Below are 14,226 nucleotides of genomic sequence, written 5' to 3' on the forward strand. Positions count from 1 at the left end.
CTGTAACCTCCAGCGCAGCACTCTGTAACCTGCAGGCTGCAGGGCTCCATAACCTCCAGAGCTCTCAGTCAGCATGAATGGAGCAGTGCGCATGATCGACCACCTCCATTCACACAGGGAGGTATTTAAGAATAGGGATCAGGCGGTTATAAGTAAAAGTTAAAAAAAAAAAAAAAAGACTTTAGTTAAAAGGGGACAAAAGAAAATAAAACCGATAAATGGTCAAGAAATAGTGTCCAGCTGTACCGGAGCCTGAGCGTGGCTGACGGTCTCCACTGACTGCAGAGCCGCGGCGCATCCCTCCCTCCTGACATACAGCACACAGCCTGCAGGGGGCGGAACTGTACTGCAGATGACACACGGGGAGCAGACGCCGCTCTCGCTCTGACGTTTTGCTTGTGTTTTCGAGCCTCGTTCTCAGCAGCCAATAGGGTCGCTTGTTGTGGGGCCTGTGTAGTGGCCGGTGTTGTCGCCTCAGCACTGCTCTGTTGTTGACGGTAGCGGCTCGGGCTGTGTTCGGGTAAGGAGGGACGGAAGGGGCCGAAGGAGCAGAGGAGGAGGATGGCTGCGCCCGGCGCAGAGAAAAACCCCAACAAGAAGAAAACCGAGAAGAAATTCGCTGCCAGGGAAGAAGCCAAACTGCTGGCGAGCTTTATGGGAGTGATGAATATCATGCGGAAACAGGTGAGCGGCTGCCGGCAGTGCCCGGTACCGCACCGTGTGGGCTCCGCTGTGCCGAGTCTCCCTGTGGGACTACAACTCCGAGCCCCACCCCACACACTGACATTGCAGGACTACAACTCCCAGCCCCACCCCACACACTGACATGGCAGGACTACAACTCCCAGCCCCACCCCACACACTGACATTGCAGGACTACAACTCCCACCCTCGCCTCACACTGCCCCGGTTTCACTACTACTCCTATCCTTACCTTAAGGCTTGGTAAGACTACAACTCCCATCATTGCCCTGCACTACACTGATCTGTCATAATGGCCCAGGTGACTATTTTTTTCTTGCCACTTGCTCTGCAGTCACAACAATGCATCAGTGTCCTAGGTTGGTTTGGCTGGAGCCCTGTGCTCTGGCATACCTGCCCCGCCTCCCAGCTCCCCATGCTCCAGCACCCCCTGCCCCGCCTCCCAGCTCCCCATGCTCCAGCACCCCCTGTCCCGCCTCCCAGCGCCCCATGCTCCAGCACCCCCTGTCCCGCCTCCCAGCGCCCCATGCTCCAGCGCCCCATGCTCCAGCACCCCCTGTCCCGCCTCCCAGCGCCCCATGCTCCAGCACCCCCTGACCCACCTCCCAGCGCCCCATGCTCCAGCACCCCCTGACCCACCTCCCAGCGCCCCATGCTCCAGGACCCCCTGTCCCGCCTCCCAGCGCCCCATGCTCCAGCACCCTCTGGCCCGCCTCCCAGCGCCCCATGCTCCAGCACCCTCTGCCCCGCCTCCCAGCGCCCCATGCTCCAGCACCCGAGCACCTTGTACAGTGTCTATGGAAGTGTCATGAACACTAGAGTGCGCCTTTTATTGTGTGGGAGGCACCAGCATAACTTGTTCCAGTTTGCCAATGTTTTTTTCTTATTGCTGTATTTATGTCATGTTTAAAGTGAACTTGTTATCTGTTTTGGCCGATATAAGATTCAGGCCACTGCCTTTCAGGGCTTATCTGCAGCATTCTATATTGCTGCAGATAAACCGCCGATCCGACCTGAAAGATTAGAAAAATAAATTCTATTATACTCACCCGGGGGGGGGGGGGGGGGGGCGCTCCTGCGCAGGTGTACTTCTCTGCCCTGTTCAGGGCAGCGCAGAGTACTGCAGTGCGCCGGGAAAGGTCAGAGAGGCCCAGTGCCTGCACACTGAAGTACTTTACTCTGCCCTCAACAGGGCAGAGAAGTATGCCTGTGCAGGAGCACGATGCCGGGGAGCGATGAAGCAAGCAGGAGGGCAGCATCGCAAGAAGATGGGAGGCGCCGGACCCGGACCTGTGACACCCATCGGACCGGACCACCCCCGGGTGAGTATAATAAAACTTATTTTTCTTATCTTTCAGGTCGGACTGGGGGCTTATCTACAGCATTATAGAATGCTGAAGATAAGCCATGAAAGGCGATGGCCGCAGCTTATAGTGGCCAAACCAGGTGAACCTTTAAAGCTGTAAATCCAGAGAATGTATGTGAACTAGACATCACAGGAAAAAGACAATGCATCGTATGCTTTTCTGTCACTAATTTCTTCCAAATTTTGCTCTAGGTTTGATGTACTCTGTTGTGAGATTGGGGTAATGACTGTTCCAGGAGCAGCAGGTTTTGTAAGATTGAACCATCATTGCATTTTTATAGTTAATACAAGGGCACATTAATGGGAACCTGTCAGGTGATACATGCTGCCCAAACCGTAGGCATATATCGGCCACTGGCTGTACAATCCCAGCCATGTATGTTTGTCTCCAAAACACTGCAGTGTGTCCGAGGAAAACATACTGTTAATACTAGCTGGGGACCGAGTCACACTCTACACTAGCCGTACAGGTGGGTCCCAGACGGCTTCTGTCAGCCGCTGACAGTGACAGACACGTCTATATATGCATGCGCGAAGAGGCTTGTCTGTCTCTGTTAGTGAGATGGCAGAAACAACTGTTAAAGTAACTTTTACTCTGAAACGCCGCAGTGATTCCATAAATACTCAATTTTGCCTCCTTTTTGCAAAGCTGTGTTAAACTGTGACCTGACAACTAGGACTAAGGCTCTCATCACTCTATAAATGGGTCTAGTCACTGTAGATGAGGAAGACTACAGCAATTCTCTAACCCAGATGGACCAAATTATTAGTTAGTGTGATCCTTCGCTTACCATTTACATCCATTATACAAAAAAATCTGTCAGTCAAATGGCAATTGCCCCCCCCCCCCCAAAGGTCTGCAAATGGAGTTTCTGGGTTGTCTTCTTTAATGAAAGTCATGTGGCAAAGTCCTTTTAGAGGTTCTATATTGACTTTTAGGATTCCTTCTTCCAATAGGTGGTTCAAGAGTTACTGTCTGAGAAATTACTTGCAGCTTTTATTATAAACACAGTGACGTTAATGTGAGCTGTCTTATTCACATGTACAGTTGTATCTTGTGTGTTTCTGTGCATGCCTTCAGATCCTTGCAGAATTTTTTGGCAAGTGTGAACAGTTTGTTATATAAATAAGATCTACTTCACTTGACCATGTGTGGACAAGATGCTATTAAAGGGGTTCTCCAGGAATGTAATAAAATGGTCCTTGTCATGTTGTTCACAAAGCAGCCTGCCCTAGTTACATGTCAGGATGCATTGCAGTGTGCAGAAAAGTGGCTACCTAAACCTGTGTCTCAACTCACAGAGGAGCTGTATCGTAAGCATACGTAACGGTGAGCTAAGGAGAAGGGCCATGACAGAGGAACAAAAAAAAAGTCTTCTCGGGTGACAGTGCATGGAGGACTGAGGCTGGAGAAAAACCTCCTTTGTAAACAGTCAGCCAAGGAGATTTATGATACAGCTCCTCTCAGTTGAGACACAGGTCTCGTGAGCGGAGTTTCTTTATACTGCTGCCTGTCCTGACATGTGATTAGGACAGGTTACCAATTGCATTGTGACTTGGTTATTTTATTACGTTCTTATAGAACCCAGTTAAAGGGGTTGACCTACCTTAGGCAACCAGTCTGCAATCACTCTTTTCTCTGGTACCAGCAGCGGGCACTTGACCCCGGGTATGTGATTTGCTAGACATGCACACATGCATGGCTTCGCTCAGTGCATGTGTATTGTGAGAGGACAGACACGTCTAGTCAAAATGTGGCCAGGAGTATGAAAATGTCATATTTGCGGCCAAAAACCACCCGCTCCTGGCACCTGAAAGTCCTCACAGTGCGTGCGTTGTGAGGATCGCAAGTCTGCAGTCACATAGAGTGCCTGCAGACTTGTACCCTAAGGTCGGCCTTTGAGGAAATTGCTGTTTATGCCATTGCTTGTCTTAACCTTCCTGCTTGTGTGATTTAATTTTCTCATGAAACGTTTTTTGTTTTTTTTTGTAGCTGCAGACATTATCCAGATATTTATCTTAATATATCAGTATGTGGAAAATAATGATTCCTTCTGTCTTGGTAATGCAGGCTTGTCATTATAAGGAACTATCACTTAATCCTCCATTATGTGCTTTACTGTAAATCTCTGCTATAGGGATTAAGTATTTATTATTCTTTGTACTTTTCTTCCAGAAAACCTTGTGTGATGTTGTTCTTATGGTGCAAGATCGAAAGATCCCAGCGCACCGTGTAGTCCTGGCAGCTGCAAGCCATTTTTTTAACCTTATGTTTACCAGTAAGTTTTCACTTTTCTTGACTATTTTCCACCAAGAAGCATCTACCAACCTTATCATTTTCCATTAATGCCCAGTACTCTCAATTCAGGCAATGGCATCTTGCCATGTTATATAATATACGTGCCCTGCTTTGCATAGCCTGGGAAAAGGCACCGTCTGTGGTTGTATAAAAGAACAACACCGTCTATTCTGTACACTAATTTCCATATTTTATTTTTTTCTAGCAAACATGATTGAATCAAAATCCTTTGAGGTTGAGCTGAAAGATGCAGAACCGGACATCATAGAGCAGCTTGTGGAGTTTGCGTACACTGCCAGGTACTGTCTGCGATTTCTGCCCTGCAAGCGTTTGTTTATAGATCATACAAGGCTGGGATCACGCTGGTGGTCTTACAATCAGATTTTCTTCTTTGTTGAAAAAGCCAAAAAACAGGAATGTAAGGCAAGATTCACATTGACGGTTCGAGTTTTGTTTTCCAGTTCCATTGAATAAAGAAAAAAAAACATTTTTTTTTTTAAATTTACGATATGCCATATCATTGAAGTTTATGGCAAATGGACTTAAACAGAAAGTTTTACTTAGAAGTATAAAAGTCCATTTGCATCCATTTTGGTTTCTTTTGTGTGAGCCTAGTCTCTAATACCTTATTTTTGTTGTGACTTTTAAAGGGACTGAGTCACCCAATTGGCTAGGAGGCACTTTATGGAGGCACTTTATGGTGGCAGCAGTGATACCTCTTAGCATTCTTAGAGGTTGGCCACTACTTTATCATTGATGACCTATCTTTAGGATCGGTCATCACTGTCTGTTCGGCCAGGGTCCGATACCCGGCACCCCGGCCTATTAGCTGTTCTTAGTGTCGGTTGTTGGTAACCTCTGGCTGGAGCTTCTCCATCTTCTGATAGTGGCTGCGGCAAGGTACTAAACATCTGCCTCATTGATTTGAATAGGAGGCGAATGTGTAGTACCCAACCACGGCACTATCAGATGATGGAGCAGCTCAGTAGTCTAACATTTGTGGCCACCGACACTGAGAACAGCTAATGTGCGGGGTGTTGGACGCCGACTGGTCAGACATGGATGACCTAAAGATAGGTCATCAGTGATAAAGTAGTAGACAACCTCTTTACGTTTGGGGCAGCACTCAAAATCACACCCTGTAAACTATCTCTATAAAGTAGTAACAAAAATACTTTTCGTTATATATCTGTATAAAATATTTTAAGTTAGAGCATTTGTAAGGCCCTAGGAAAGATGAACTGGTGGGTGACATTACAGCAGCTCCGCAGATACCTGATGGTGTAATTGTTCAGGAACTATGAAGTCTGTTATTATATGTGGTACTCTGGGTCGTGCCTTTTACAGGGGATGTTCAGTCTGAAAAAAACGCAATTAGTTTTTCATCTTTAGAAGTTTTGGGCACCTAAACATAACCTAGCATAGTAATGTTAGAGGGTCCTTCAGATGAGTGAATGATAGGAGATAACTCATTTCTGGGGGTCCGACCTCTGGGACCACCAACAATTCCTAGATTGGGGTTCTTTTGAATGTCACAAATGTGCCTCACATCCCATTGCCTGTGGAACTTCCAGATATAGGTAAGCACTGCACCCTGCTTTCCCCGCCAGTCCCATAAAAAGTAAATCGATCATATCTCAGTCATTCGTGATCACCTCTTCTGCCTCCTTGAAGGTGGGGCTCTGCAAAGCCTAGTTCCCAAGATCCAGACCCTAGTTGCTGGGAGTCACAGCAGTCTGTTCCACCAGTGATCAATTTTAGTAATCCCTCTATTTTATAGATATGGGAACATTTTTGATTTCAGGATTAACCTTTAAGACCCCCCCCAATACATAACAGAGCATAATTTTCCGAACCCGCTGTTTTCTTCGGCATTGATCTTAAGTGCATGGTAATTCTCCTCCAAAGGATGATGTTGGTGAAAATATGGATTGGGCATGTTAATTTTAATGCCCAGTCACTGTTCTCAGGCATCAGAGGTGGAGCAAGAAGACCAGCTGTCGTCTTAACAATTGTTTAGTCTCTAGATATTATCAGTGTATGAGCTCTTGTAATTTAGTGGTACTCTGTAAATACATGCTTGCTTCGAGTCCTTCAGACTGGGATCTACGTTTTGCAGCAATTTTCTGCTCGGTCTAATGCATGGGTTTTTCCGCCAATCTTTATATGCTCTTATCAGCCATATGGAAACTGATATCATAGCGCCTCTTAAATTAGCATCCTCCCAGTGTATAAGCCCAATGTATTTCTGTCCTCTTAACAGTACAACAGAACATTATTCATTGAATGCAATTGCAGCATCAGTGTATTTTACAGGATTCCTAATTTAATGTATTTCTATTGCCTTATTGCCTTCTCATTTTAATTTATTCACTATACAGAATAGCCCCAGCATAAGCGTGCAACATTCAAGTGTAGCTACTATTTCTGTACCAAAATGAATTTAATTTTTGTCTATCTGTACAATCCTATTTGCCATTAAGAGGACATGTGTTAGGACAGCCCTCAAAGGGACCCTGTCTGTGGATTCATGCTGCTCAAACCACCAGCTGTGTTATTTCAGTCTTATATGTTTTACTCAGAAACACTGAGGAATTACAGAGAAATACCTGCACTATATAACGCAGCCCATGTTTTATTCGTGATGCTCGTGGTTCAGGCAAAATGAATCTACAATCAGGTTCCATTCCATTCGTGTTTAGATGCTATATCCAACTTATGGGGTCCCCATTATAGAAAAGTTATATTTCAGTGACATTTGTATCCATGCAAGCATCTAATTCTTTTTTTATATTCCTAATTAGAATAACTTTTATTTTTAGAATCTCAGTAAATAGCAACAATGTCCAGTCTTTATTAGATGCAGCTAATCAATACCAGATAGAGCCGGTCAAAAGGATGTGCGTGGATTTCTTAAAGGAACAAGTGGATGCTTCAAACTGCTTGGGTAAGCTTATAAAAGTGAAGAAAAAATTACAATGAGTGAAAAAAATTTTATTTTTTGTTTTTTTTCTTGCCTCCGATTTGCCAAAAAGCTGTAATCTGCTGTGGACTTTCACAATTCCTCAAGCATAGGGGGTTCATTTTCAGTTGACGATTATTGGGAATGAGCGTTCATATTAAACAGGATACCAATCACCAAACCAATTGGCAAAACTTGGGTAAATGATTTTTAATCATTGTTCTTTGCAAAACATTGTCCTTTGAAACTGTGTGATCCATTACTGATTGTTTGTGCACATAAGTGCGGTCGGCCTGCTTAACCCATTTACGACCAATGATTGACATACCACGTCAAAAACGGGTGTCAGTTTCCACATCATAAAGTCAATATAGAATCACTGCACACGTGAATTATGCTTTAGTGAGCTTTTTTATTTATTTGACGGTGATGAAGCGACAGCTGATGTTTTGGCCTAACAACGGCCTTTATCACATAGTCTCCCTTTTGAAGTAGAGTTTCGGTAGTCAACGGTTAATAGTTTATCACTGCTAGGCAATATTTCAAGAAAATGCAGAATGTCCAATGTGGCCAATAGTCCAGGTGCCAGAGGAGTAGAAATCCTGATGGTATGGCAAAGAATCATTGGTGGCGCAGTGGGGGATGCAGGCACATCTGTGCCCCAGCAGTGCGCCACCAATGATTCTTAAAACGTGCATAAAAGCTCAGTCTGCCACAGTTTTGTGCACTTCTGAAAAGGACAACTCTGAACAGAGGCCAGATGGAGTCCGGAGAAATTCTGCTGCCTCATTATATTTAATGGATCCCTTGGGGGTTTAATCTGCATCACATCACTCGGATATTTAGATGGAAACCTCGATATAAGTGCTCAGCGTAGAGCGTCGGATAAATGTGATCCCAAACATTATGTAAAGTGTTCCTAACAATAGCTTCAACTCAATCCACAAAAAAAGTCCCCACTCAGGTCCGTCATCTGTTAACGGAAATATAGGGGGCTTCCACGTTGCTGTTAGCACAAAGACTCTGGAAAAGCTAAATAGCTCCTCAACCCCCACAAAAAGAAATCCAGAAAATTCTGCACTCCCAAATCCAAATGCCCCTCTCCTTTCTGAGCCCCACAGTGACCCTAAACCACATACATTTACTGTCCAAATGTTTGGCAGGGGTATCATTTCCAAATTGGGGTCACTTGAGGGTGGATTCTGCTCTTTTAGCACTTAGGGGCTCTGTATATGGAGCCCGCAAAGTATTCTTGGAAGATCTAGGCTCCAGGAAGCAAATAGCGCTTCGTCCCTCCTGAGTCTCTCCGTATGGCTAATCAGTACTGTACAAATGTAGAAATTGTGGGACAGTTTTTGGTGCCAATTTTAGCCATTTCCCTGTGTGAAAATGTAAAATTTGGGGTTAAAACTAATTTTTTTTAATGGTAAAAATGTACTTTTTTTTTTTCTTCACTTCCCAATGGTATAAAATTTTGTGACCCACCTGTGGTGTAAATATAATCACTGCATCCTTAGATTAATTGAGAGGTGTAGTTTGTAAAATGGGGTCACTTATGGTGGGTTCTGCTTTTTTGGCACCTCAGGGGCTCTGCCAATGTGACATGGCACCCTAAATTCATTCCAGCAAAATCTGAACTCCAATATGGCGCTTCTTCCCTTCTGAGCTTTGCAGTGTGCCTCAAGAGTAGTTTTTGACCACATATTGGGTATCTGCATACAGAGGAAAAATTGCAGAACACATTTTGTGGTCTATTTTCTCCTTTTATCCTTATGAAAATAAAAAAAATATGGAGCTGAAAGATCAGTTTTGTTGGGAAAATTTTATTTATTATATTTTATTTTCACTGCTCTACATAACTTCTGTGAATCGAGTTCAAGGTGCTAACCACACATCTAGCTACATTCTTTTAGGGTCTAGTTTCCAAAATGGTGTCACTTGTGGGGGGTTTGCACTCTTTAGGCACATCACAGGCTCTCGTAACACGACATGGCGTCCACTCTCGATTCCAGCCATTTTTGCGTTCAAAAAGTCATACTGTGCTCCTTCCCTTTTAAGCCCTGCCATGCGCCCAAACAGTAGTTGTCACCCACATATGGGGTATCGACTTACTCAGGAGAAATTGCACAACACATTTTGGGGTCCGTTTTTTCCTCTTAAGCTTGTTAAAAATATTTTAGCTAAAGTAATTTTTTTATGAAAAAAGTTAAAATGTTCATTTTTTTTTCCTTCCACATTGCATTACCGTAATTCCTGTGAAGCACCTTAAGAGTTTTATAAACTTCTTGAATGTGGTTTTGAGGGGCGCAGTTTTCAGAATGGTGTCACTTTTGAGTCTTTTCTGTCCCTTCAAAGTCACTTCAAATGGTCCCTAAAAAATAGGTATTAGACCTACCGGTAATGATGTTTCCAGGAGTCCATCCTGACAGCACCATGGAGGACGTCCTCCTCCTCCGTACAGGGACAGGAAAGCACACGAGAGGTTAAAAGGTCCTGTCCCACCCCATTTCCCTCAGTGATTTAACAAGTACCACAGCGTGGGTGATGCAAGTAACACTTTAATGATAGAATCATATTACAGCATATGACATAACATAAACAGGGAGGGAACTATCCTTGCTGTCAGGATGGACTCCTGGAAACATAATTACCGGTAGGTCTAATACCTATTTTCCAGGACGTCCATCTGACAGCACCATGGAGAGTACCAAAGCACCTCCTCAGGGTGGGATTACCGCCTGAAGAACCTTTCTCCCAAATGCGGTCTGTTGACCAGATAGCACATCAAGCTTGTAGTGCTTGCAGAATGTATTAAGTCTGGCCCAGGTTGCTGCTCTACAGATTTGTTCAACCGAGGCGCCCGCCTGTTCGGCCCATGAGGCCGATACTGCCCTTGTCGAGTGGGCCTTTAAAGTATCTGGCGGGTTGGCGCCTTCTGCTTTGTGGGCGTCTGAGATTACTGAAGTAATCCATCTTGCGATGGATGCCTTAGAGGCTTTTTTCCCCTTATTTTTACCCCCAAAAAGGACGAACAGGTTTGGGTCAATACGCCAACTGTTGGTGGCCTCTAAATAGTCTATAACCGCGCGTCTCACATCCAGGGAGTGAAGACGCTGTTCCTTTTCATTACGGGGATTGTCACAGAAGGATGGTAACACTAACTCCTGATTTATATTTTGGCAAGAGGCTACTTTTGGAATAAATGCCGTATCTAATCTCAAGATTATACAATCTTCTCTGATCTGGAGATATGGGTCTCTGGTGGACAGGGCCTGGATTTCCCCTATTCTCTTGGCCGTAGTAATGGTTACAAGGAAGGCCGTTCTGCGAGAGAGAGGTATGATAGTCATTTCTTTACTGGGGACGTAGGGATCCCTACATAGGAATCGTGAGTACCAGGCCAAGGTCCCAAGGCGGGGAGAGCTGCCTAATTGTGGGGCGAAGACGTTGCGTGGTCCTTACGAATCTTACTACCCAGGGATGAGAAGCTAACGGGTAATCAAAGAAGGAGCTCAAGGCCGAAATTTGGACCTTTAAAGTGCTGGGCTTAAGGCCTTTATTAAACCCTGACTGTAGAAAGTTTAGCATACTAGGGAGGTCAGGGATACCCGTCACAAGATCGTACCTGCCACCGTCCAGACAGAATCTCTTCCATACTTTCCGGTAGATTGCGGACGTCACCGGTTTCCTACTGACCTGTAAGGTAGATATGACCTGATCTGATCAGCCTTTTGCCTTCAGGATGTCCCTTTCAGGATCCACGCCGAGAGGTGGAGTCTTGCTGGATTCGGATGGCGGATCGGGCACTGGTGGATGACGTCTTTCTTCCGAGGTAGCTTGACTGGGTTTTACACTGCCATGACTCCTAGTAGGGGAAACCAGCTTCTCCTTGGCCAGTATGGAACGACCATTATCACCTTTGCGCGGTCCTCGCGGATCTTCCTGAGTACCGCCGGTATGAGCGCCAGTGGTGGAAACGCGTAAGAGAGGGGTTCTTCCCAGGCCTGGCTCAGGGTATCAACGCCTTCCGGGTGGTCTGCCGGGTTCAGGGAGTAGAATCTGGAGACCTGAGTTCTTTCGGCTTGCGAACAGGTCTGTACTGGGGGTTCCCCAACGATGACACAGTTGACAGAAAATCTCCTTGTCCAGTTCCCACTCTGTCGGGCAGACCTGCTGTCTGCTTAGGTAATCCGCTACCACGTTCTGGGAACCTTGTAGGTGGATTGCTGTTACTGAGAGGACTGTTCCTTCTGCCCAGGCGAATATTCTTCCTGCTAGGGCTTGGAGTGGTCGGTGCCTAGGGCCTCCCTGGTGCTTCAGGAATGACACAGCTGTTACGTTGTCGGATAATATTCGGACATGTCGATTCTTCAGGACCGACCTGTTCTGCCGCAGGGCCTCCCAGACCGCATAGAGTTCCCTGAAGTTGGAGGATCTGCTTCTGAAGATCTTCCGTGGTGACTACCACGTATGGAGAGGTTGTCCATAGTACGCCCACCTGGAGGTTTCTGGGCTGCGTCCACCACCATAGTGACTTTTTCACCAGTCCTGGCAGCCTTATGGGTCTGTCGAGTGAAGCCTGACTTCTGTCCCATCTTGCGAGGATCTCCCTTTGTAATGGTCTCGAATGGAACTGGGCCCATCTGACGCACGGAATGCAAGCGGTCATCAGGCCCAGGACATCCATTGCCCCTCTTATAGAGGAGCGACGCTCCAACAGGTCTCCGACTCTGTCCTGAATAGTCTTCTGCTTTTCTTTTGGTAGCAGGGATATTCTGTCACCTGAGTCTAGGAGAACTCCGAGGAAGACCTTCCTGGACTCTGGTATGAGGTCTGACTTCTGCCAGTTGATCACCCAGCTGAGGAACTCCATTATTGTAATTGCTCGGTTCCTGTCTCGAATGAGCGATTCTTCGGATCCTGCCACCAGGAGGAAATCATCTAAGTATGGTATGATCACGATACCCTGACCTCTCAGGTAGGCCACTACTTCCGCCACCAGCTTTGTGAAGATTCGAGGGCCGAAGCCAGCCCGAATGGAAGGCATTGGAACTGGAAGTGGCAGGTCCGAGTTGGTAATTTGACCGCGAATCTTAACAGACTCTGGGATGAAGGATGGTTAGGGACCTGATAATAAGCACTCTTCAGGTCAAGGGTGCACATGACCGCTTCCCTGTCTATTAGATGTATTGCGGACCGAATTGATTCCATCCGGAACCTCTCGTACCTGACCCAGGCATTTAGAGGTTTTAAGTTTATAATAGTTCGGGCCTCGCTGGATGGTTTTGCAATAGAGAACAGGGAGGAGTAGTGTCCCTTTCCCCTTTCTGTCAGAGGAACCGGTACAATAACCTTTGAACTGATCATTTCCTGAAGGTCCGTCCACATGGTGGAGCCCGCTGGGACCACGGTGGGGACAATATATCTGTCGGGGGGAGGGGAGTAAAGCTCTATGTTGTAACCCTCCGCAATGGTTCTGAGGACCCACTGATTGTGGGTAACTCGGGCCCAATTCACTGCGAAGTGGCGGAGTCTCCCCCTGATACTTATGGCGTCATTGCCTTCTAGATCTGAAGGTTGATGCAAAAAGGGAGCTTTTGCTTCTCCCTCCCTGGCTGTGGGAGCACATGTAGGAGCCTCTGTTGGGTCTGGCTTGGCTCCTAAAGTCAGCCTGTCTCCTAGAGAAGGGACCCCTCCGAAAGGACTGAGGCCGCTTAGGTTTTTCCTCTGGGAACCCTTTATTTTTGTCGGACACTAGCTCTAAAATGTTATCAAGAGCAGGACCGAACACCCTTAGGCCTGAGAAGGGAATGGAGCATAACCTCGCCTTAGAACCATTATCCCCTGACCAAGATTTGAGCCAGACCGCTCTCCGAGCTGCATTAGACAGGGAGCTGTTTCTGGCTGCGAACCTTACTGATTCAGCTGACGTGTCCAACAGGAACGCCGTGGCCGATTTCATGATTGGAAGGGATACCAGGATCTCAGATCTAGGGGTCTTGTTGGTTTGGTGTCTCCAACTGCCCTATCCACAGAAACATAGACCTTGCCACCGAGGTGGCTGCTATGTTAGCCCTAATGAGGGCCGCCGAAGTCTCCCATGTCCTTTTTAATAGAATATCCGCCTTCCTGTCCATCGGGTCCTGAGTCCTCGAACGGGATGGCGGTTTTCTTGGTGACCTTGGCTACCGGAACATTGATTTTGGGGACTTCTTCCCATTCTCGTGTTTCCTCGGGGTCAAAAGGCAGACGACCTTTAAAGTCCCGGGATAGTACAAGCCGCCGTTCTGCCTCTTTCCACTCCTCATGGACCATTGTCTTAATGTGTTCACTTACGGGGAACACCGTCTGTCTCTTGGCCACCAGACCTCCGAACATCAAGTCCTGTCTGGATTGCGGTTTAGGAACTTCCTCGATCTGCATAGTGTTCCTGACCGCCTGGACTAACTTGTCAGGGTCCTCCAGCCTGAACAGGAATTTCCTGCCTGGATCCTGTCTGTCCGCCAGGATCTCTCCTCCGGATCCGAGCCCCGGTAGTCTGACTCCTCAATCGAGCTTGCTTCGGAAACTGGGTCTGCCTCCCACCTCGGACGCTTGCGGCTCGGCCCTGGACTGGGGGACTGCTGTCGTGCGAGGCTGGCTCTGGAGGCTTGGACTTCCTCCCATATCAAGGATCTCATCTCATCTCAGAGAGGAGGGATGACTGTTCGTCTCTTATGACCCTTGATGTACAGGGTCCACAGAGGGTTTTGCTATAGGTGTCTGGCAGCTTTTCCCTGCATACAGGGCATCGGACCGACATGGATGTGGCCTTGGCAGGGTCCTTAGTCACTAACGGGGGGGCTGCTGGGGTTCCCTTATCCTATCAACATAAGATGGGGTACCCATGTCAGTCGT

The 14,226-nt window shown here is 46.8% G+C and overlaps 1 protein-coding gene across 3 annotated transcripts in view; it reads left to right on the forward strand.

Annotated features, from left to right (window-relative positions):
* The first annotated feature begins 312 nt into the window (after nt 1-312).
* The window catches only part of KLHL7 (kelch like family member 7), a 32,698-nt gene continuing 18,784 nt past the window's right edge, over nt 313-14,226 (forward strand). The window contains exons 1-4 of one of the 3 annotated variants that reach the window (XM_073581409.1): nt 313-684; nt 4,245-4,347; nt 4,573-4,666; nt 7,190-7,314. In XM_073581409.1, the coding sequence (XP_073437510.1) occupies nt 562-684; nt 4,245-4,347; nt 4,573-4,666; nt 7,190-7,314 (445 nt within the window). In that variant the 5' untranslated portion in view covers nt 313-561. Of the gene's footprint in view, nt 685-868; nt 1,004-4,244; nt 4,348-4,572; nt 4,667-7,189; nt 7,315-14,226 lie in introns of those variants that run through there. The other 2 variants (XM_073581410.1, XM_073581411.1) reach the window with 2 other exon arrangements.

The sequence above is a fragment of the Dendrobates tinctorius genome, unplaced genomic scaffold, assembly GCF_039654945.1.
Source record: "Dendrobates tinctorius isolate UK_male_01 unplaced genomic scaffold, ASM3965494v1 ptg000070l, whole genome shotgun sequence".
In the NCBI taxonomy this organism is placed as follows: Eukaryota; Metazoa; Chordata; class Amphibia; order Anura; family Dendrobatidae; genus Dendrobates; species Dendrobates tinctorius.